The following is a 22,541-nucleotide window of genomic DNA, read 5'->3' on the forward strand; positions in this document are numbered from 1 at the left end:
TCACTGACACAGATATGTATGTACATGTTTGGACTTTATATACAGTGGGGAGAACAAGTATTTGATACACTGCCGATTTTGCAGGTTTTCCTACTTACAAAGCATGTAGAGGTCTGTCATTTTTATCATAGGTACACTTCAACTGTGAGAGACGGAATCTAAAACAAAAATCCAGAAAATCACATTGTATGATTTTTAAGTAATTAATTTGCATTTTATTGCATGACATAAGTATTTGATACATCAGAAAAGCAGAACTTAATATTTGGTACAGAAACCTTTGTTTGCAATTACAGAGATCATACGTTTCCTGTAGGTCTTGACCAGGTTTGCACACACTGCAGCAGGGATTTTGGCCCACTCCTCCATACAGACCTTCTCCAGATCCTTCAGGTTTCGGGGGCTGTCGCTGGGCAATACGGACTTTCAGCTCCCTCCAAAGATTTTCTATTGGGTTCAGGTCTGGAGACTGGCTAGGCCACTCCAGGACCTTGAGATGCTTCTTACGGAGCCACTCCTTAGTTGCCCTGGCTGTGTGTTTCGGGTCATTGTCATGCTGGAAGACCCAGCCACGACCCATCTTCAATGCTCTTACTGAGGGAAGGAGGTTGTTGGCCAAGATCTCGCAATACATGGCCCCATCCATCCTCCCCTCAATACGGTGCAGTCGTCCTGTCCCCTTTGCAGAAAAGCATCCCCAAAGAATGATGTTTCCACCTCCATGCTTCACGGTTGGGATGGTGTTCTTGGGGTTGTACTCATCCTTCTTCTTCCTCCAAACACGGCGAGTGGAGTTTAGACCAAAAAGCTATATTTTTGTCTCATCAGACCACATTAACTTCTCCCATTCCTCCTCTGGATCATCCAGATGGTCATTGGCAAACTTCAGACGGGCCTGGACATGCGCTGGCTTGAGCAGGGGGACCTTGCGTGCGCTGCAGGATTTTAATCCATGACGGCGTAGTGTGTTACTAATGGTTTTCTTTGAGACTGTGGTCCCAGCTCTCTTCAGGTCATTGACCAGGTCCTGCCGTGTAGTTCTGGGCTGATCCCTCACCTTCCTCATGATCATTGATGCCCCACGAGATGAGATCTTGCATGGAGCCCCAGACCGAGGGTGATTGACCGTCATCTTGAACTTCTTCCGTTTTCTAATAATTGAGCCAACAGTTGTTGCCTTCTCACCAAGCTGCTTGCCTATTGTCCTGTAGCCCATCCCAGCCTTGTGCAGGTCTACAATTTTATCCCTGATGTCCTTACAGATCTCTCTGGTCTTGGCCATTGTGGAGAGGTTGGAGTCTGTTTGATTGAGTGTGTGGACAGGTGTCTTTTATACAGGTAACGAGTTCAAACAGGTGCAGTTAATACAGGTAATGAGTGGAGAACAGGAGGGCTTCTTAAAGAAAAACTAACAGGTCTGTGAGAGCCGGAATTCTTACTGGTTGGTAGGTGATCAAATACTTATGTAATGCAATAAAATGCAAATTAATTACTTAAAAATCATACAATGTGATTTTCAGGATTTTTGTTTTACATTCCGTCTCTCACAGTTGAAGTATACCTATGATAAAAATGACAGACCTCTACATGCTTTGTAAGTAGGAAAACCTGCAAAATCGGCAGTGTATCAAATACTTGTTCTCCCCACTGTATCAACTGTGATTCTACTCTAGCCTGCCCTACTCACCAGAGCCATAGACATACAGAGTCTGCCCAACTCCGTTTCAATCTCGAATTTTGGCATGCCATGTTGGCAACAACAGTTAAAACCTAGTCGCAAGTCATGGACCATTTGGAGGATAGTTTGTTGAACTCAAATCCGCAGTACCTTACTTATTCCCTACAGTGTGCTACTTTATATGGGGCATGGGGTGTTTTGTGACACAACCTACACACTATATCTGGCCCGAAAAGTCCATCCTCCAATCAGATCATTTCCTACAGGACCATCACATGTTGGCAGGCAGTTTTTGTCTCAGTCCCTATTAGCCTTTCCCTGTCTGAGACAGCTAAGGGTCCTTCTTGCCCCCCTTGGGGGAGGCGGAGTGGGCAGAGGCGGCTGGGGGGCAGGATGTCTGAGGGAGGGAGGTGGCTGGGCCTGGGGCCAACTGAGTGGGTGGGAGGGTGGTAGTGGAGGTTTGGACAGGTGTTACGGGTGTGGTTAGCTTTGGAGCTTGGGAAGGGGCCAGTGTGGGAGCATGAGTGGTGTAAGGGGTAGATGTAGGTGTAGGGACAGGACCTAAAGGTTGGGTCTGTTTTGGGGTATGGGTTGAGGCAGGTTTGGGGGTGGAGGATTGTTTTGAGGTATGGATAGGAACAGGTGGGATTGTGGGGGTAACAGAAAATGTAGAAGTGGGTATTGGGGCAGGGGTTTGGACTGGGGTTTGGACTGCTGGGGTCTGTTTTGGGGTGTGGGCTGAGCCTTTTGGGGCTTGAATTGGAGCAGCGGAGGCGATGGGTGCAGGACTAAGAGAAGCTTTAGAAGTGGGTGTTGGGGTAGGGGTAGAGGTTTGAACAGGGGCTATATGTGGGGTCTGTTTGGCAGTATGGGTAGGGGGGAGGTTTGGGGGGTAGGAGTTGGAGTTGAGGTTGGGGCCGGAGTTTTAGAACTGGTAGATGTTGGGGTTAGAGTTTGGCTTTGCGTAAGGGCAGATGAAGGGATAGAGATAGGGGTGGGAGGTTTACTGGAAGAAGGAGTGGGAATCAAGGTTGAGGTTGGGGCTAGGGTGGGAGTGGTGGCTGGGGTGGGGGTTGCGGTTAGGGCTTGGCTCTGAGTGGGAACAGGACTAGAAATAAGGGTAGGGGGACGATTGGAGGGTTGAGAGAGGATAGGGGTAGGGGTACGAGTCTGGGTAGGGATTTGAGAAGGGGTAGGAGTAGGGGTTTGAGAAGGTGTTTGAGAGGGGGTAGGGGTACATGTCTGGGTAGGAGTTTTAGAAGGGGTAGTAGGGGTTTGAGATGGTGTTTGAAAGAGGGTAGGGGTACAAGTCTGACTAGGGGTAGGGGTTTGAGAAGGGGTAGGGGTACGAGTCTGGGTAGGGGTAGGGGTTTGAGAAGGGGTAGGAGTAGGGGTTTGAGAAGGTGTTTGAGAGGGGGTAGGGATACGAGTCTGGGTAGGAGTTTTAGAAGGGGTAGTAGGGGTTTGAGAAGGTGTTTGAGAGGGGGTAGGGGTACGAGTCTGGGTAGGGGTAGGGGTTTGAGAAGGTGTTTGAGAGGGGGTAGGGGTATGAGTCTGGGTAGGGACTTTAGAGGGGGTAGGGGTGGGCCCAGATAGAGGGGAAGGGGAGGGGGGTGTAGGGGAGGACTTGATTAGGGGGCTCTGGAGAAGAGTGGGGGAGGAAGGTAGGGAGGAGGAGGGGGGAGAGGGGGATGCGAGAGAGGACTTGCGCCCATGGGTTTGTGGAAGTGGGAAAGGGGCACTGACAGAGGAGGGAGGGGGAGTGGAGGAAGGAGAGGGTGAAGAAGAACGAGGGGGAGGTGTAGGGATGGGTTTGGAGCGAGGGGTTGAGGTGAGGGGGGAAGATGTGGTTACAGAGGAGGGAGGGGGAGTGGAGGAGGGAGAGGGGGAAGAAGAGCGAGGGGGAGGTGTAGGGATGGGTTTGGAGCGAGCGGTTGAGGTGAGGGGAGTAGTTCCGGCAGAGGGAGGGATGGAGCAGGGGGGAGGAGAGGAGGAGCGAGATGGGGGTGTAGGGGTGGGTTTGGGGCGAGGGGTCAGTGGCAGGGCTGGGGTGAGGGAGGAAGGAGTGGGAGCAGGGGAGGGGGTGGCAGAGGAGAGGGGGGTTTGTTTGGGGGAGGAAGAGTAGGATGCCAGGGGAGAAGCTGAGGTGGGTGTGGCTGCAGGTACAGTGATCGGATGTGTGTGTGTGGCTGTGTGTGTGTGTGCAGGGCAGTGTGTAGAGACAGGATCAGGGAGGGTCTGTATAGAGCCCCGGGTCTGTGCTTGTGTCTGTGCATTGAAGGGGGGCATCTGTAACCGTTGTGCTGGGACTTGGACTGGTAGGGGAGTAGTCAACACCCCCACACTGCCACCCCTGGTTAGCTGCGTCCCAGCCAGGAACGAGGCTGGCAGCAGGTTACCTCCAGAGGCCTTCCGCTGGAGAGGGGGGTGAGGCTGCACGCTTGCCCAGGATCGATGAGGCAGGGTGGGCTGCGAGGCGGAGCGGAGCCTGGCCTCCTGGGTGAGCCTCCCCAGTGCAGGCAGGCCCTGGTTGCTGCCTCCTCCGTGACGCAACAGTGCCTCCTTGGCCCCCTGCTGGCCAGCCATGGAACTGCAAGTATCTGACATGACACTGGTGGCTGCAGTTGGATTCACGTGGTAGAACAGATGTGGTGTGGTGGCCCCTCCTACCTTGGGGATTCCTGGGGTTCCACTCATCACTGAAGGGTGTTCCGGGTGGAGGCGGAGACTGTAGTGCAGGGTCCTTCCTAATTGGACCGACGTGGGGACAGAGGAGGCCGGTGTGGGTGGGGTTTGAGCAACAGGGGGTGATATCACACCTCCCGGGGGGGCTATGGGGAAGGGCGAGGGGGAGGGGAAGGCAGGAAACCCCCCTCTAGGGGACAGCCCTCCCATCCCTCCTACCCCCATCATCCCAATGAGGGAACTCACAGAGGGGCGCAGGGGCTGCAGGACAGGGGGCCGCGGGGGGGAGAGAGGGAAGGAGACGGAAGGTGATGGAGAGATGGAGGGGAGGAATATAGCGCCCCCTAGCGCATGTTGCTGCTGTAGTTGATGTTGTAGCTGCTGTTGCTGCTGCTGCTGGTGCATGAGGGCGATGGCCACGTTAGTCGTAGCGGCCGCTGTCTGGAGCGGAGCGTGGATCAGTGGAGCCCAGATCAGTGGGTGGGGCCTAGGGGAGACCGTACCACTTCCTCCCGTGGCCCCTCCCCTTCCAGCTGCGGCAGCAGCGATGGCCTCCTGCATGGCTGGCATGCTGTCGTGTTTAACGATCTGCTGAACCAGCATGCTGTCACAGGAGCCCAGCCCCCCCATGGCTAGCCCCGCCCCCCCTCCTCCTCGACCCCCACGCCCTAAACCGCTGCCCCCCGCCATGGAACCCGCCTGGGACGACTTCCTCATCAGGATAGAGTTCTTCCTACCTGCAGAGGAGAACAAAGAGAGAGAAGAGACTAGAATGAAACGATCAAAACAGAAACAAACTGATAGAGGGGATGGTTACTGTTCTTGTCTGACACAAATGGCCGAAAACAAGAGCAAGAACAAAGTTGTAGAAAATAAAGTGACGATCAAACAACACAGTTGTAATGAGGATGACAGGGCTGAGTGGCTGATTAAAGATCACAAACAGAACCAGGCGTCTGCTCTTACAGTGAGGGAAAAAAGTATTTGATCCCCTGCTGATTTTGTACGTTTGTCCACTGACAAAGAAATGATCAGTCTATCATTTTAATGGTAGGTTTATTTGAACAGTGAGAGACAGAATAACAACAAAAAGGAGTGGGACAGAATCCCTCCTGAGATGTGTGCAAACCTGGTGGCCAACTACAAGAAACGTCTGACCTCTGTGATTGCCAACAAGGGTTTTTCCACCAAGTACTAAGTCATGTTTTGCAGAGGGGTCAAATACTTATTTCCCTCATTAAAATGCAAATCAATTTAGAACATTTTTGACATGCGTTTTTCTGGATTTTGTTGTTGTTATTCTGTCTCTCACTGTTCAAATAAACCTACCATTAAAATGATGGACTGATCATGTCTTTGTCAGTGGGCAAACATACAAAATCAGCAGGGGATCAAATACTTTTTTCCCTCACTGTAGGTCTCTGTTCTATTAGCTCTCTGAGATTTTCTTTGAGTTTCTCTCTCCCTTAACCTGCCTTGAAGGGCTTCTGCAACTGTAAGGTCACTTTACAAAGCGCTTTAGAAATAAAATCTGAATTGATTAGAAAAATGCTATTCACTGGCAAGGTCTTTGCACAAAGCGCTATAGAAATGAAACTGAATTGAAAACTGCAAGTCATTGCAAGTAATGGACCGATTGGCAGAGGCATAGTACCGATGCGGTCCAACCGGTCGACGGCAACGGTCTCGAAGGCCCGCCTCATCATGGGGTGTTCCTCCAGGACCTCGTTGAAGCTGTCCACGCTGAGGGAGTAGAGACGACAGTACGTATCCGCTCTGACGCTCGCCGTCCTCCGGCCCCGAGTCAACAGACAGATCTCTGAGAGAGAGGGAGAGAGATGGAGAGAGAGAGAGAGAGAGAGAGAGAGAGAGAGGGTAGGAAGGGGAGGTGTGGATAAAGAGGGAGAAGGGAAGAGGGGTGGGAGAGAGTGGAAAAAATAAGATTTTGTTGAAGAAATTGTAAAATTTCTCTTTTTCCTCACCCTGTCCTTATCCTCACCCCTCCCTCCCCCTTCTCCCTCCTCTCCTCACCCCCAAAGTAGGACCCGTCACTGAGTTTGGTCTCCTTGTTTCCGCGGGTGAGTATGCCGACTCGTCCGTGTTGGATGAAGTACATCTTGCGTCCCATCGTGCCCTCACGGATGATGAAGTCATTGGGCTGGAACACCTCGAAGCGAAGCTTGGTCAGCACCGCCGTCACAAAGTTAGGGTCCGCGTTAGCAAACAGCGGCATGTGAGCCACCAGGCTACGGCAGTTAAAGCTAACTATCGCCTGAGAGAGGGAGAAAAAGAGGGGGAGAAAGAGAGAGGGAGAAAGAGAGGGGGAGAAAGAGAGGGGGAGGGAGAGGAGTTGGGAAGTGAGTTAAAATGCACAAGAACTGAATTGTATCAGTACGTTTTAATTTTATTTAATGTAAAATGTGTTTGAGTTGTTGTTATGCTACAGCTTGTAACTGTGTGTGTGCGTGTATGCCTGCATGCGTGCCTCGTGCGTGTATGCCTGCATGCGTGCCTCGTGCGTGTATGCCTGCATGCGTGCCTCGTGCGTGTATGCCTGCATGCGTGCCTCGTGCGTGTGTGTGTGTGTACGTGTCTCGTGCGTGTGTGTGTGTGCACGTGCATTGTGCATGTGTTACCTCCTTTAGCGGTTCGCTGAGTTCACCCAGTATGTTCTCCTCGTCAAACATCTTGCCCTGGAAGCGATGCTCGTAGTACTCATGAATCCTCTGACGGACATCTGCAGGGAGCTTATGGAACGACATGTACTGCTCCACCTGCTTATACTGGAACACAACATCAATACAACGTCAATACAACGGTAATACAACGTCAATACAACATCAATACAATATTAATACAACGTGAATACAACAGTAATACAACGGTAATATAACGTGAATACAACATTAATACAACGTTAATATAACGCAATGGAGAGCGAGATGGAGGGAGGGATAGAGGAATGGAGAGAGAGAGATGGAGGGAGGGAGGGATAGAGGAATGGAGAGAGAGATGGAGGGAGGGATAGAGGAATGGAGAGAGAGAGATGGAGGGAGGGATAGAGGAATGGAGAGATAGATGGAGGGAGGGATAGAGGAATGGAGAGAGAGATGGAGGGAGGGATAGAGGAATGGAGAGATAGATGGAGGGAGGGATAGAGGAATGGAGAGAGAGAGAGAGATGGAGGGAGGGATAGAGGAATGGAGAGAGAGATGGAGGGAGGGATAGAGGAATGGAGAGAGAGATGGAGGGAGGGATAGAGGAATGGAGAGAGAGATGGAGGGAGGGATAGAGGAATGGAGAGATAGATGGAGGGAGGGATAGAGGAATGAGAGAGAGATGGAGGGAGGGATAGAGGAATGGAGAGATAGATGGAGGGAGGGATAGAGGAATGGAGAGAGAGAGAGAGATGGAGGGAGGGATAGAGGAATGGAGAGAGAGATGGAGGAAGGGATAGAGGAATGGAGAGAGAGATGGAGGGAGGGATAGAGGAATGGAGAGAGAGATGGAGGGAGGGATAGAGGAATGGAGAGATAGATGGAGGGAGGGATAGAGGAATGGAGAGAGAGAGATGGCGGGAGGGATAGAGGAATGGAGAGAGAGATGGAGGGAGGGATAGAGGAATGGAGAGAGAGATGGAGGGAGGGATAGAGGAATGGAGAGAGAGATGGCGGGAGGGATAGAGGAATGGCGAGAGAGATGGAGGGAGGGATAGAGGAATGGAGAGAGAGATGGAGGGAGGGATAGAGGAATGGAGAGAGAGATGGAGGGAGGGATAGAGGAATGGAGAGATAGATGGAGGGAGGGATAGAGGAATGGAGAGAGAGATGGAGGGAGGGATAGAGGAATGGAGAGAGAGATGGAGGGAGGGATAGAGGAATGGAGAGAGAGATGGAGGGAGGGATAGAGGAATGGAGAGAGAGAGAGAGAGATGGAGGGAGGGATAGAGGAATGGAGAGAGAGATGGCGGGAGGGATAGAGGAATGGAGAGAGAGAGAGAGATGGAGGGAGGGATAGAGGAATGGAGAGAGAGATGGAGGGAGGGATAGAGGAATGGAGAGATAGATGGAGGGAGGGATAGAGGAATGGAGAGAGAGATGGAGGGAGGGATAGAGGAATGGAGAGAGAGATGGAGGGAGGGATAGAGGAATGGAGAGAGAGAGATGGCGGGAGGGATAGAGGAATGGAGAGAGAGATGGCGGGAGGGATAGAGGAATGGAGAGATAGATGGAGGGAGGGATAGAGGAATGGAGAGAGAGATGGCGGGAGGGATAGAGGAATGGAGAGAGAGATGGCGGGAGGGATAGAGGAATGGAGAGAGAGATGGAGGGAGGGATAGAGGAATGGAGAGAGAGATGGAGGGAGGGATAGAGGAATGGAGAGAGAGATGGAGGGAGGGATAGAGAGGGTCCTAATCTCTTACTTTCTCCTGGTACTGTCGTCGTGAGGAGTCCAGGGACTGTATGAGAGCAGTGGCATGGCCGATGAACATGGCATAGCAGGTGGCACCAATGATCATACTGAGCATGGTGAGCCACACGTCTGTCATGCCCTCTGGAGCCTGGGCACCGTAGCCAATACACAACATGTGGCTCATCGCCTTGAACAGGGCATATGAGTATTGGATCCCCCACGTATCATTCTGGACAGTGAGAGAGATAGAGAGAGAGAGTTAAACAGGCCATTGGAGACCGCCCACATGTCATTCTACAGAGGGAGACAGAGAAGAAGAGGAAGAGGGAGAGGAAGAGGAAGGTGGAAGAGAGGGAGGGAGGTAATAGCTACAACCTAGGCTATAACTGGGACTGTAAAGTGCTCATTGCTTTTCCACTTCCTGCTGTGTAAAACAGACTACTCACAGGCAAAAAGCTAGAGAATAATAATAATAATAATCATCATAAAATGGCCCTAAAATATGTTATAAACCCAGTGTGTGTTAGCCAATCATGCAATGAAGCATGATGAATATTAGAGACCTACAGTATACAGTATTTATCTCAGGCTGAGTGTGTGTGAGATTGTGTGTGTGATTGTGTGTGTGTGTCTGTATGTGTGAGTGATTGTGTTTGTGATTGCTGGTGTGTGTGTGTGAGGCCAATTATATCCTGTTCTGTTAAATGGTCCGGCGGGTGGCATGTGGCTTTCTCTGGGGGAAAACTCTCAGCATCAGCTGGCCTAGCAACAGTCACCCTGGCAACCACTGAGGAAACACTGCCGAGACGTGAGTCAGCGAAACACACCACCGTGTGTGTGTGTGTGCGTGTGTGTGTGCGTGGGTGTGTTCATATCTCCATCTACTCCATCTGTAGGATGTTTAAATTGGGAGATGTTTTATTGTGTTGATAGTCCCTTTTATTCCGACCAGACATGCTGCTACATGAGCCAATTAACTAACACAGAGAGCAAACAACATCCATCAGGAGGACACACACACTCCCCCTCTCTCTCTCTCCTTCACCCTCTGTCTACACACACAATCGGTCCACATACCCCGTAATCAGTGCACACAAACACACAATATCAATAATATCACACACTGTGCACACAAGCCCTCCATTTGTGAGTGTGTCAACATTTCTCTCCATGTCTCAGTCCCCATGTAACTAACTCACCACCTTGTTGTTCTTGGAGACCCAGCAGTCAGACAGAAAGACAGAAAGACAGACAGACAGACAAACAGACAGGCATGGACAGACAGTCAGACAGACAGTCACAGAGAGAGAGAGAGAGAGAGAGAGAGAGAGAGAGAGAGAGAGAGAGAGAGAGAGACGGTGTAACTCACCACCATATTGTTCTTGGAGACCCAGCAGTCCAGGGGGAAGTCCTGCAGCATGGGAACCAGGAACTGTAGACATCCGTCCCAGTGGCACAGCAGCAGCATCATGCCTATCAGGTTGACTATCCTCACCATGGCACTGGCCAGGTCATAGGTCATATGGAAGATCTGGAGGGGGAGAGTTTGACATCACGTTAGTTTATTAACGTCTTGCGCGGGCACCTTTTATCATAGGTGCCTCTTCCCCAATGAAGAGATAGATCGGCTGCCCCCCTAGCGGTCTCTCTTTCCCCTATACTGCGCTGACCTCTCTTTTCCCCCTTTCAGCTTCTCCCTCTCTCCTCTCACCTCCCTCTCTCCTCCCTCCTCTCACCTCCCTCTCTCCTCCCTCCTCTCACCTCCTCTCACCTCCCTCTCTCCTCCCTCCTCTCACCTCCCTCTCTCCTCCCTCCCTCCTCTCACCTCCCTCTCTCCTCTCACCTCCCTCTCACCTCCCTCTCTCCTCCCTCTCTCCTCTAACCTCCCTCTCTCCTCCCTCCTCTCACCTCCCTCTCTCCTCCCTCCTCTCACCTCCCTCCTCCTCCCTCCTCTCACCACCCTCTCTCCTCCCTCTCTCCTCTCACCTCCCTCTCTCTCCTCCTCCCTCTCACCTCCCTCTCCTCTCACCTCCCTCCTCTCACCTCCCTCTCCTCCCTCCCTCCTCTCACCTCCCTCTCTCCTCTCCTCCCTCACCTCCCTCTCTCCTCCCTCTCTCCTCTAACCTCCCTCTCTCCTCCCTCCTCTCACCTCCCTCTCTCCTCCCTCTCTCCTCTCACCTCCCTCTCTCAACTCCCTCTCTCCTCCCTCCTATCACTTCCCTCTCTCCTCCCTCTCTCCTCTCACCTCCCTCTCTCCTCCCTCTCACCTCCCTCTCACCTCCCTCTCTCCTCACTCTCACCTCCCTCTCTCCTCTCACCTCCCTCTCTCCTCTCACCTCCATCCTCTCACCTCCCTCTCTCCTCCCACCTCACTCTCTCCTCCCCTCACCTCCCTCTCACCCTCCATCTCTCCTCTCACCTCCCTCTCCCCCTCCCTCCCTCACTCCCTCTCCTCCCCCTCTCTCCTCTCACCTCCCTCTCCCTCCCTCCTCTCACCTCCCCTCCTCCCTCTCTCCTCCCACCTCCCTCTCTCCTCCCTCCTCTCACCTCCCTCTCTCCTCCCTCCTCTCACCTCCCACTCCTCCCTCCTCTCACCTCCCTCTCTCCTCCCTCCTCTCACCTCCCTCTCTCCTCCCTCCTCTCACCTCCCTCTCTCCTCTCACCTCCCTCTCTTCTCTCACCTCCCTCTCTTCTCTCACCTCCCTCTCTTCTCTCACCTCCCTCTCTTTGGCATGTTCCACTGACTGCCCTCTACCCTCTCTCTGGAGGATGTAACCAGTGAGTTGTGACAGTGGTAGTAGGTCTCTCTTTCCTTTCCCTTCCTCCCCTCTTTCTCTACCTCCTCTCCTCCTCTCCCCCTCTACCCCGGCCTCTCACCTCCTCCCACTGATGGATGTAGCGTATGAGTCGTGACAGTCGCAGCAGGCGTAGCAGGCTGAGGATCTTGGTGAAGCGTACGATGCGGAGGGCCCTGGCCGTCCTGTAAACCTCTGAGTCCAGCCGGGCCTCCAGGTCCACCATCAGGAAGATGTAGTCCACAGGGATGGACGACACAAAGTCCACCGCGAACCAGCTCTTTAGGTAGCGCTGACGGATAGCCCTGTGGTAGCATAGCATAAAATAAAAGTAATTCCTATAGTCTCACAGTTAGCTTAGCATTCTGATATTATTCCTATGGTCTCACAGTTGGCTTAGCACAGAAGAAATAACAAACCACTCCATTCATTCAAATTCTGGAAGAACACCACACAGGGAAGCATTGCCTCCAGCTCTGTCACCTTCAAAACACACACACACAAACACAAAAATACACACACAAACACAAACACACACTGACTTGGGGTCTAGCAGTATCTCAGTGCTGTCCTCCTTGACGATACCGGTCCTGAAGTTGAGGACCAGGTCGACCAGGAAGAGAGTATCAGAGACCACGTTGAAGATGATCCAGGGAGGAGTGTTCTCATCCTTAAAGAAGGTGATCCCTACTGGCAGGATGATCAGGTTCCCCATCATCAGACACAACATGATCAGGTCCCAGTAGAACCTGGGAGAGGAGAGGAGAGGAGAGGGGGAGAGAGAGAGGTTCCATATCATCAGACACAACATGATCAGGTCCCAGTAGAACCTGGGAGATGAGGGGAGAGGGGAAGAGAGAGAGGTTCCATATCATCAATACCAATGACAGATCCCAATTGAACTCATTCCCTGTATTATATTTTTCCCCAACTTTCACTCTCTCCATCTCAACTGTTATTGTCAACTCACTCCTTCAAAGGTCAATGGAAAATTCTCTCTCTCTCTCTCTCTCTCTCTCTCTCTCTCTCTCTCTCTCTCTGATTGATCTAATTTAGCATTGATTCACTGGCACATCCTCATGGTGTGGTGTTATTAATGCAATGATCCAGATGAACTATGATGACCCTCACACACACACACCGTCTCTCAGACAGTCAAGTTCCAGAGCCGAAGGTGGGTTTATAACTGTGATATTGAATAAAAGGATGAATAAAGAAACACACTGTGAACAACTGCTGTGGGGGATAATGACGGCATCCTGGCCTTGGAATATAGAGGTATGAGTTAGAAGAGAACAAATCCATGAATAACATCACTTCCATATCACACTATGGCAGACACACACGCACACACTAGAAGACACCACTATCTCACCCCCCTACACACTGCTCCGGCTAGTCTGGCAGTAGTCTTTAACAGAGATAAATGAAGGTTTGGCTAAACCTCAGTAGATTAAAGTAGTACAGATGATAACATACTATATGTCTCTGTGAGGCTCTGAGATGATGTACAAAGCAGACAGACACCCAGACCGAGGGAGAAATTGACAGATATATATATATATAGAGAAAGAGAGAGAGGGGGGGGGGGGGTGTGCTGAACTAGAAGAGACTAGAGAACAGACACCTTCCAGAGAATGTCACATCACCAAACCTCATTAAGTCTCCTCACATTAGGTTCCTTTGTCCAGGCTGGGGTGTGACAGCTGATACCAGCACATTTTTGTGCCCACAAACCAGAACAAACAAATGAGAACATTCAAAGGTCAAGTCTGGAGAAGGGAAGAATGTGAGGGATTTTTTTCAGGGGAAAGATTTAAATGCTTGATGCTCAGAAATGGGCGTCTGAATTGTTGCTGTGTGGTACAATACGTGCTGGGTACTTGCAGACCAGGCAGTCTGGCTGTTCTACACTAGAAAAAGGGTTCCAAAATGGTTATTCGGCTGTCCCCATAGGAGAACCCTTTTTGTTTCCAGGTAGAACCCTTTTTGGTTCCAGGTATAACTCTTTTGGGATCCATGTAGAACCCTTTCCACAGAGGGTTCTACATGGATCCCAAAAGAGTTATACCTGGAACCAAAAAGGGTTCTTCAAAGTGTTCTCCTCTGGGAACAGCCGAATAACCCTTTTAGGTTCTAGATAGCACCTTGTTTTCTAAGTGTATATGGCCTATGGCTGCATGTGGTTAGCTAAAAGGGAACCAGATGCATAGTAAGAGAAAGTAATTAAATCTGTATTTATTCTATTTTACACCCACATAAACCAATCTGGATGAATACGTTTCCCTATCTGTTTGTCTGAACCGAGTTCCAGTCAATTTATTTCAGGAGATGAATGTCATAGAAATTTCAATTATGAATTCTGAGATTCTCATTGACATCCTCATCAGTGTTCTATTCATGAGCAGAGTGGAGTTGGTATGGAATTGACCCGGTCTCTGCTGCTCTACTGGACTCCAACCAAGCAGTCATCATCATCTCTATTAATACAAGTCACTTCCTTCCTGTGTCACAGTTAATTGGTTCCCTGTTAGAACTTGACAAACTGTAAATTACAACGAAGGTTCCAGTGTATGGGTAGACACACGTGCAGACATGCTCAGCCACACCTTGAAGTATCTGCAGGTTATTAAAGAAATAGCAGAACATTTCTGACATGCAAATTAGTCTTTTTATCTTATCTTCCTAGTCTTAGCTGATGCAGGAAATACCAACTTCTCTCTCTTAAACAAAACTAAAGCATCTGGGAGTATCTCTCTCTTTCCCCTTCGCCCCTCTCTCTCTTTCCCCTCGTTCTCCTTCGCCCCTCTCTCTCTTTCCCTCTTTCTCCTTCACCCCTCTCTCTCTTTCCCTCTTTCTCCTTCGCCCCTCTCTCTCTTTCCCTCTTTCTCCTTCGCCCCACTCTCTCTTTCCCTCTTTCTCCTTCGCCCGCTCTCTCTTTCCCTCTTTCTCCTTCGCCCGCTCTCTCTTTCCCTCTTTCTCCTTCGCCCCACTCTCTCTTCCCTCTTTCTCCTTCGCCTCTCTCTCTTTCCTCTTTTCTCCTTCGCCTCTCTTTCCCTCTTTCTCCTTCGCCCGCTCTCTCTTTCCCTCTTTCTCCTTCGCCCCTCTCTCTTTCCCTCTTTCTCTTCGCCCCGCTCTCTTTCCCTCTTTCTCCTTCGCCTCTCTCTTCCCCTCTTTCTCCTTCGCCTCTCTTTCCCCTCTTTCTCCCTTCGCCCTCTCTCTCCCCTCTTTCTCCTTTCCCCCTCTCTCTCTTTCCCCTCTTTCTCCTTTGCCCCTCTCTCTCTTTCCCGTCTTTCTCTTCCCCTCTTTCTCCTTCGCCCCTCTCTCGCTTTCCCTTTCTTCTTCCCCCTCCCCTCTTTCTCCTCCCCCCTCTCTCCCTCTTCTCCTCCCCTCCCCTCTTTCTCCCCCTTCCCCTCTTTCTCCTTCGCCCTCTCTCTCTCTCCCTCTTTTCTCCTTCGCCTCGCTCTCTTTCCCCTCTTTCTCCTTCGCCCCTCTCTCTCTTTCCCCTCTTTCTCATTTGCCCCTCTCTCTCTTTCCCTCTTTCTCCTTCCCCCCTCTCTTTCTCCTTCGCCCCTCTCTCTTTCCCCTCTTAATCCTTCGCCCCTCTCTCTCTTCCCCTCTTTCTCCTTCGCCCCTCTCTCTCTTCCCCTCTTTCTCCTTTCCCCCTCTCTCTCTTTCCCCTCTTTCTCCTTTGCCCCTCTCTCTCTTTCCCGTCTTTCTCTTCCCTCTTTCTCCTTCGCCCCTCTCTCGCTTTCCCCTCTTTCTCCTTCCCCCCTCCCCTCTTTCTCCTCCCCCTCTCTTCCCCTCTTTCTCCTTCCCCCCTCCCCTCTTTCTCTCTCCCTCCCTCTTTCTCTTCGCCCTCTCTCTCTCTCCCCTCTTTCTCCTTCGCCCTCGCTCTCTTTCCCCTCTTTCTCATTCGCCTCTCTCTCTTTCCCCTCTTTCTCCTTTGCCCCTCTCTCTCTTCCCCTCTTTCTCCTTCCCCCCTCTCGCTCTTTCCCCTCTTTCTCCTTTGCCCCTCTCTCTCTTCCCCTCTTTCTCCTTCCCCCCTCTCTTTCTCCTTCGCCCCTCTCTCTTTCCCCTCTTAATCCTTCGCCCCTCTCTCTCTTCCCCTCTTTCTCCTTTTCCCCTCTCTCTTTCCTCTTTCTCCTTTGCCCCTCTCTCTTTCCGTCTTTCTCTTCCCTCTTTCTCCTTCGCCCTCTCTCGCTTTCCCTTTTTCTCCTCCTCCCCTCTTTCTCCTCCCCCCTCTCTTCCCTTTTCTTCCCCTTCCCCTCTCTCTCCCCCTCTTCTCTCTTAATCCTTCACCCCCTCTCTCTCTTCCCCTCTTTCTCCATTCCCCCTCTCTCTCTTTCCCCTCTTTCTCCTTTGCCCCTCTCTCTCTTTCCCCTCTTTCTCCTTCCCCCTCTCTCTCTTTCCCCCCTTTCTCCTTCCCCCCTCTCTCTCTTTCCTCTCTTTTGTCTTTCCCCCTTGTCTCTCGCGGTATTCTCACAATTATTATAATTTTTAAACATATTTAAATAAAGCTTTATTTGCCTGAAATATATGAAAAAGGCAAAGAGTTTCAGATGAAGGAACTTCGTCTCTCTCCCTCTAATGTCTTTCTCATTATGTCTTGGCTGCTCATCTTATTTTAATGAGGTGAAGGGTGTGAGAGCTTATCACCAGACTCAACAAAGATAGACTTTATACACACCCACACACATACACACCTCCGGAGACTAAGGTCATCGTCAGGACAAAACACACATTAGGGTTAGGGCTTTTCCACTAAGCTCTCTGTCTTTCGTTCCCTCCCTCGCTCCCTCTTCATCACTCTGTCTCTCTCCCTTCTCTATTCATAGCTCCAATCTACAGGTACCTAATTGAAAGGTTACATGCCTGAATTATGTATAATGAATACACTACATGCATAATTTAGAATATTATGCATAATTTATCCATATTCAATTGTGATAGCAGAATGAATAATGCAGACATTTACATATTGTGATGGAATGTGTGAATACTAATAGTTTTTTACAATCACTTTGGCACTAATTTCAGAACCTTGACGTAATTTTTCTAAACTCAACCAATGATCAAAATGCAAATTTTTCAAAACTCTAACACTTTTTTCAATTGCTTGGATACAATACACATAAAACTAAGATCATTTGTTCATTTAACAAAAATCACCTGTTCAATATGACACAACTTAACATAAAAGTACTACTATTTCAAAAAGGCAATTCACACATTACATTTCAGATGAGTGTCTATTCATTTCATTACAATTATCCAACTATCAATTGATACAACTGCTCAAAATGATAAGTAACTGTTGCATTACTCTTAATGCATAGTTGTATGGAAACAGACAAACAATATTCCATGTTTAGATCATGAAAGTTTCAAGATAACGAGATTCATTGTCACCAATTAGCGTGGAGCATGAACCAATTAGACTACATTATCTATGGAGGTAATATTTCATCATCATTCTTTATCAGACACCGTTTCTATGGTCCCATGTACCACCTTTTCAGACTATTTACAGTATTGACAGTACTGCACTATATGGATGCAGGCCCTTGTAATTGCTTGTCCAATTCTGCCAACTCGTTACTGATGATTGAGTTCACATTGTGGAACGAGTATATAAAGAATTGATTGGGATCCATTTGCAACAACATAGCGATACGTACTGTAACATGGAGCCGGCAGGTGATCCAGGTCACAATAGAGGTCAAGCAGTGGTGGGAGGAAGACGAGGAAGACGTGTTGGTCAAAGGAATGGCAGGGGACAAGCACCCCTTCTGAGGACAAGCACCCCTTCTGAGAGGTGGTCGTGGGTCTCGTTTGGGAGGTGTGGGGGAACGTGGTAGAGGACAAGGCCACGGACCAAGACAGCGGCAGCAACAGTAAAGAGTGTCCAATGAAATCCGAGCAATAGTTGTAGACCATGTCATAAATCATGGCATGACAATGACTGAGGCGGCTACACTGATACAACCAAACCTCAGAAGGTCAACCGTGGCCTCAATAATCAGAACTTTCCGCAATGAGAACCGGTAAGTCATCAGCATGCACGTCAACATGCACTAAACATTATGCTACTCTCAATTGTCAAATGACTGCATACCAATGTGTATCACAGAGTAGGTGATGTGACCAAGTGTCTTCTTACTGTAATGTTCCCTGTAGAATTGAGACTAGGCCAAATAGGGGAGGCAGAGGCAAAATTCTGACTGACCAACAAGAGCAGGCTGTGGTCGATTTGGTTCAGGCCAGAAATGATATTCGCCTTACAGAAATTTGCCAGCATATCTTGGACAATGAAGACATGTTTAACAATGTGGAATCCATAAGTTTGCCGACTATTGCACGCATGCTGAAAAGGCACCAGGTGTCTTTAAAACAACTATACCGTGTGCCTTTTGAAAGAAATGCAGACAGAGTGAAGCAAATGAGGACTGAGTATGTTCAGGTATGTTCAGTTTCAAGATGGCTGTTGTAATAAAATTCTACATTGTACAGTAATCTGTAAATCTCTTTCCAAAATGTATTTTTAGAGGGTGATGGAGCTGGATGCTGATGACAACCATCACAAATTCATATATTTGGATGAGGCAGGCTTTAACCTGGCCAAGACAAGGAGGAGAGGTCGGAATTTCATTGGCCAGCGGGCAACCATCCAAGTACCTGGACAACGTGGGGCCAACATTACCATGTGTGCGGCTATATCAGAAGATGGTGTGGTGGGACGCAGACTCGTATTGGATCATATAATGCAGCTCTCCTTGTAACCTTCCTTGATGAGCTCGATGAGGTCTGTAGAGCTGATGGCGTGACCTATGTCATTGTGGGATAATGTCAGGTTCCACCATGCTCATATGGTGCAAGCATGGTTTCAGGCCCATGCACAATTTACCACCCTGTATTTACCCCCATACTCTCCTTTCCTTAACCCGATTGAGGAATTTTTCTACACATGGAGATGGAAGGTTTATGATAGGCGCCCTCATGAACAAGTCACTCTTCTCCAGGCCTTGGATGACGCATGCAATGACATCACGGCAGACCAGTGTCAGGCCTGGATTCGCCATGCCCGAAGGTTTTTTCCAAGATGTTTGGCTAATGAAAACATCAATTGTGATGTAGATGAGAACCTGTGGACAAATCCACAAGACAGAGTTGATGAAAATGTAGAAGTACAGTAATCACTCCTATGTTTAGCTTTTTACAGTACAAGCAAGCAAGTTGAGGAACACTGCATTTGATGTTTTACAGTACTGTATTGTTTTTCATCAATATATTTCAGACTTGATTCCACTGTGTCTGTAGTATTCTCTCTACTACTGCAGTACTTTTACAGGGATGTATTTACATGTAGTACCATAATGAAACATGTATCACCTATTTTGTACTACAATATTTAATGATTGTACGAACAATGACATAGTGAAACTATTGGTTGCTTGTGTGTGGGTGATCTAAATTAACGTTTCATTGGTATTTCACAATAAATTTGTTTTTTGAACCAATGATTGTGCATGTGCAAGATTTCTTTAAAGATATGAATGCACAATGCAATGTTTTGAACATTGGACAGCCTGTGTTACAAGTGATGACCGTTTTGTGTCTAGAGTTTTGAAAAATGACGTCAAGGTTCTGAAATTAGTGCCAAAGTGATTGTGAAAAACTGCAGAGGGAGGATATCCAATTCTCTAAACCTCTCCTCTATACATCCCTCATCCCTCCATCTCCCTCCCTCCCTCCATCACCTGACTGGAACCAGAAGAGGGACAGGTGAGACTGATCTCTGAGTATGAGAGGGAGAAAAAAGAGAGAATGTGTGTGTTTGTTCGTGCGTGTTAAAGTGTGTGTTCATATGTGTTTGTGTGCGTGTTAGTGTGTGTGTTCAAGTGTGTGTGTGTGTGTGTGCGTTCGATTGAGGCTGGCAGAACTAAAGTGGGCCAGGAGCCTGGGGGATCAAGTCATCCATTGTTTCTGAAGCCTGTCTGGAGATTACTACTCTGTCTCTCTCTCCACACAGACACCCATACATCCAGCAACCACTCGACAGGTGGTCGATTATCCATCAGTCTGCAAAGTGTTTTAAAAACGTTTCAAAACACACCCAATGCTAGCAACCACCAGATAATTTCCCATCTAATTCCCTGAAGTGATTTCAACATCATGAAATGTTCACAGACATCCATTGCCTGAAGTTAAAGACATTTAATTTTAAGGATCATCTCACCTCATTCTAAGGACTGTGTCAATGTGACAGTTTCCTCTATAAAGATTTGTGATTCTAAAACTGTCAATAAATAGCCAGCAGGGGGCGCTGTGTTGGGTTCACGCACAAGACCACACACACACGGCCAGCCCAGCAAGCCTCCATTTAAAAACCTGTCTATATCAAATCAAAAATCAAATTGTATTTGTCACATGCACCGACTAGAACAGGTGTAGACCTTACAAGCCCTTAACCAACAATGCAGTTCAAGAAATAGAGTTAAGAATATATTTACAAAATAAACTAAAGTAAAAATTTAAAAAATGAAAGTAACACAATAAAATAACTATACTGAGGCTATATACAGGGGGTACCGGTACCGAGTCAATGTGTGGAGGTACAGGTTAGTCAAGTGCTAACATGCGTCCTTTGTCCCCATCTTTTCCACATTCTTATTATGCCCACAGTTTTAGACAGGTGTAGACGATTAAAAGACACATTGTGATCTGATCGTAATCAGATCTTCCAAGTGTAAACGAACAAGACCAGGTCAACATCAGGACAAAGGACGCATGTTAGCGGCAGGTATAAACAGGGCTTATGTGTGATTGACTTTTATGGGCAAGCACAGTGACAATTTACATCACAGATATTTCACACAGAGAACAGGCAGTGTGTGCGTGTGGTGTGTGTATGCGTGTGTGTGTGTGTTGTGTGCATGCATGCGTGGTAATCATGTCTCATTATGTCCTCTATCAAATTGGTTCAATTAACCTTACTGCAGTGGGCTAAATCAGGGTCACACAGAGTGTTTCTTGGTAGTCAAACAAATCTACTTTGAAACAAAAGTATACACCTCACACACATGGTTATGGGCTTGAAAAAAGAAGACACCTGTACCATGTCAGATATAGAGTTGAAATGTATTCCATTTTGAGTTTGCATCCCAATATTACATTTTATATACATTACAGAAGACTGAAATATAACAAAACCGTTTGACATAGAGACACCGGATTTTCAGCTGCTTTTTTGAAATAATGTTTATTAAATATGAATAACATTCCACCCATGAAGCCACTTGGTCACTTGACTGCAAGAAAGGGCTACGAAACTACAGTAAAAAAAAACTAGACAGGAAACAGCAACAGGCTAAAACTACACCTTCAAAGAAAGTATCTCTCTCTCTCTCCCCCTCCCTCTCTCTCCCGTTCCTCTCTCTCCCCCTCCCTTTCTCTCCACCTCCCCTCTCTCTCCCGTTCCTCTCCCCCCCCTCTCTCTCCCCTCCTCTCCCTCCCCTCTCTCTCCCCCCTCTCTCCTCCTCCCTCTCCCCTACCTCTCTCCCCTCCGTCTCTCCCCCCTCCCTGTCTCCCCCTCTCTCCTCCCCCCTCTCTCCTCCCCTCTCCCCCTTCCCTCCCTCCCTCTCTCTCCCTCCCTCTCTCTCTCTCTCCCTCCCTCCCTCCCTCCCTCCCTCCCTCACCCTCACTCTCTCCCCTCCCACCTCCCCTCCCTTCCCTGTCTCTCCTCCCCTCCTCTCTCGCTCCCCCCTCCCTCCCTCTCCCCCTTCCCTGTCTCCCCCTCCCTGCCTCTCTCTCCCCCTCCCTCCCTCTCTCTCCCCTCCATCCTCTCTCCCTTCCCTGTCTCTCCCTCCCTCTCTCCCTTCCCCTGTCTCTCTCCCCCTCCCTCCCTCTCTCCCTTCCCTGTCTCTCCCTCTCTCTCCCCCTCCCTCCCTCCCTTCCCTGTCTCTCCCTCCCACTCTCCCCCTCTCTCCCCCTGTCTCTCCCTCCCACTCTCCCCCTCACTCCCTCTCTCCCTCCCCCCTCTCTCTCCCCCTCCTTCCCTCTCTCTCCCCTCCCTGTCTCTCCCTCCCTCTCTCCCCCTCCTGTCTCACCCTCCCTCTCTCCCTTCCCTGTTTCTCCCCCCTCCCTCCCTCTCTCTCTCCCCTCCCTCCCTCCCTCCCTCCCTCCCTCCCTCCCTCTCTCCTCCCACTCCTCCCTCCTCCCTCTCTCCCTCCCTCTCTCTCCCCCTGTCTCTCCCTCCCACTCTCCCCCTCATTCCCTCTCTTTCCCCTTCCTTCCCTCTCTCTCCCCCTCCCTGTCTCTCCCTCCCTCTCTCCCCCTCCCTGTCTCACCCTCCCTCTCTCCCTTCCCTGTCTCTCCCTCCCTCCCTCTCTCCTCCTCCCTCCCTCCCTCCCTCCCCTCTCTCTCTCCCCCTCCTTCCCTCTCTCCCCCTCCCTGTATCTCCCTCCCTCTCTCCCCTCCCTGTCTCTCCCTCCCTCTCCCCTCCTTGTCTCTCCTCCCTCTCCCCCCTCCCTGTCTCCTCCCTGTCTCTCCCTCCCTCCCTCTCTCTCTCCCCTCCCTGTCTCTCCCTCTCCCCCTCCCTGTCTCTCCCTCCCTCTCTCCCCCTCCCTGTCTCTCCCTCTCTCTCTCCCCTCCCTGTCTCTCCCTCCCTCTCTCCCCCTCCCTGTCTCTCCCTCCCTCTCTCCCCTCCCTCTCTCCCTCCCTCCCTCCCTCCCTCCCTCTCTATTAAACATTCTGTCATTCTCCTCTATCTGCCTATCATCTACTCAACCTCCCTCTCCACCTTTTGTCCTGTCTTTCATATCTGCAGTGAGGCTGATTCCCTTCCTTCATTTCTCCCTCTATTCACAAATCCTCTCTCTCTCTCTCTCTCTCTCTATTCTAAGGAGCTGCTACTAACTTAGTAACAAGGACGTTCCTAAAGGATGTTCCCCAACTTTATCATCAGCTCA

General features: G+C 49.7%; 1 protein-coding gene across 1 annotated transcript in view; it reads right to left on the reverse strand.

The window, feature by feature from the left end:
- LOC121543875 (potassium/sodium hyperpolarization-activated cyclic nucleotide-gated channel 3-like) overlaps positions 1-22,541 on the reverse strand; it is a 31,085-nt gene that overhangs the window by 4,868 nt on the left and 3,676 nt on the right. Inside the window, exons 3-11 of the mRNA XM_045205840.1 lie at positions 12,114-12,320; positions 11,654-11,876; positions 10,146-10,307; positions 8,787-9,005; positions 7,000-7,146; positions 6,395-6,635; positions 6,018-6,182; positions 4,715-5,100; positions 3,425-4,624 (exon numbers count right to left, since the gene is read on the reverse strand). Of these exons, the coding sequence (XP_045061775.1) occupies positions 3,425-4,624; positions 4,715-5,100; positions 6,018-6,182; positions 6,395-6,635; positions 7,000-7,146; positions 8,787-9,005; positions 10,146-10,307; positions 11,654-11,876; positions 12,114-12,320 (2,950 nt within the window). The remainder of the gene's footprint in view (positions 1-3,424; positions 4,625-4,714; positions 5,101-6,017; positions 6,183-6,394; positions 6,636-6,999; positions 7,147-8,786; positions 9,006-10,145; positions 10,308-11,653; positions 11,877-12,113; positions 12,321-22,541) is intronic.

Source organism: Coregonus clupeaformis, chromosome 20, assembly GCF_020615455.1.
Source record: "Coregonus clupeaformis isolate EN_2021a chromosome 20, ASM2061545v1, whole genome shotgun sequence".
NCBI lineage: Eukaryota > Metazoa > Chordata > Actinopteri > Salmoniformes > Salmonidae > Coregonus > Coregonus clupeaformis.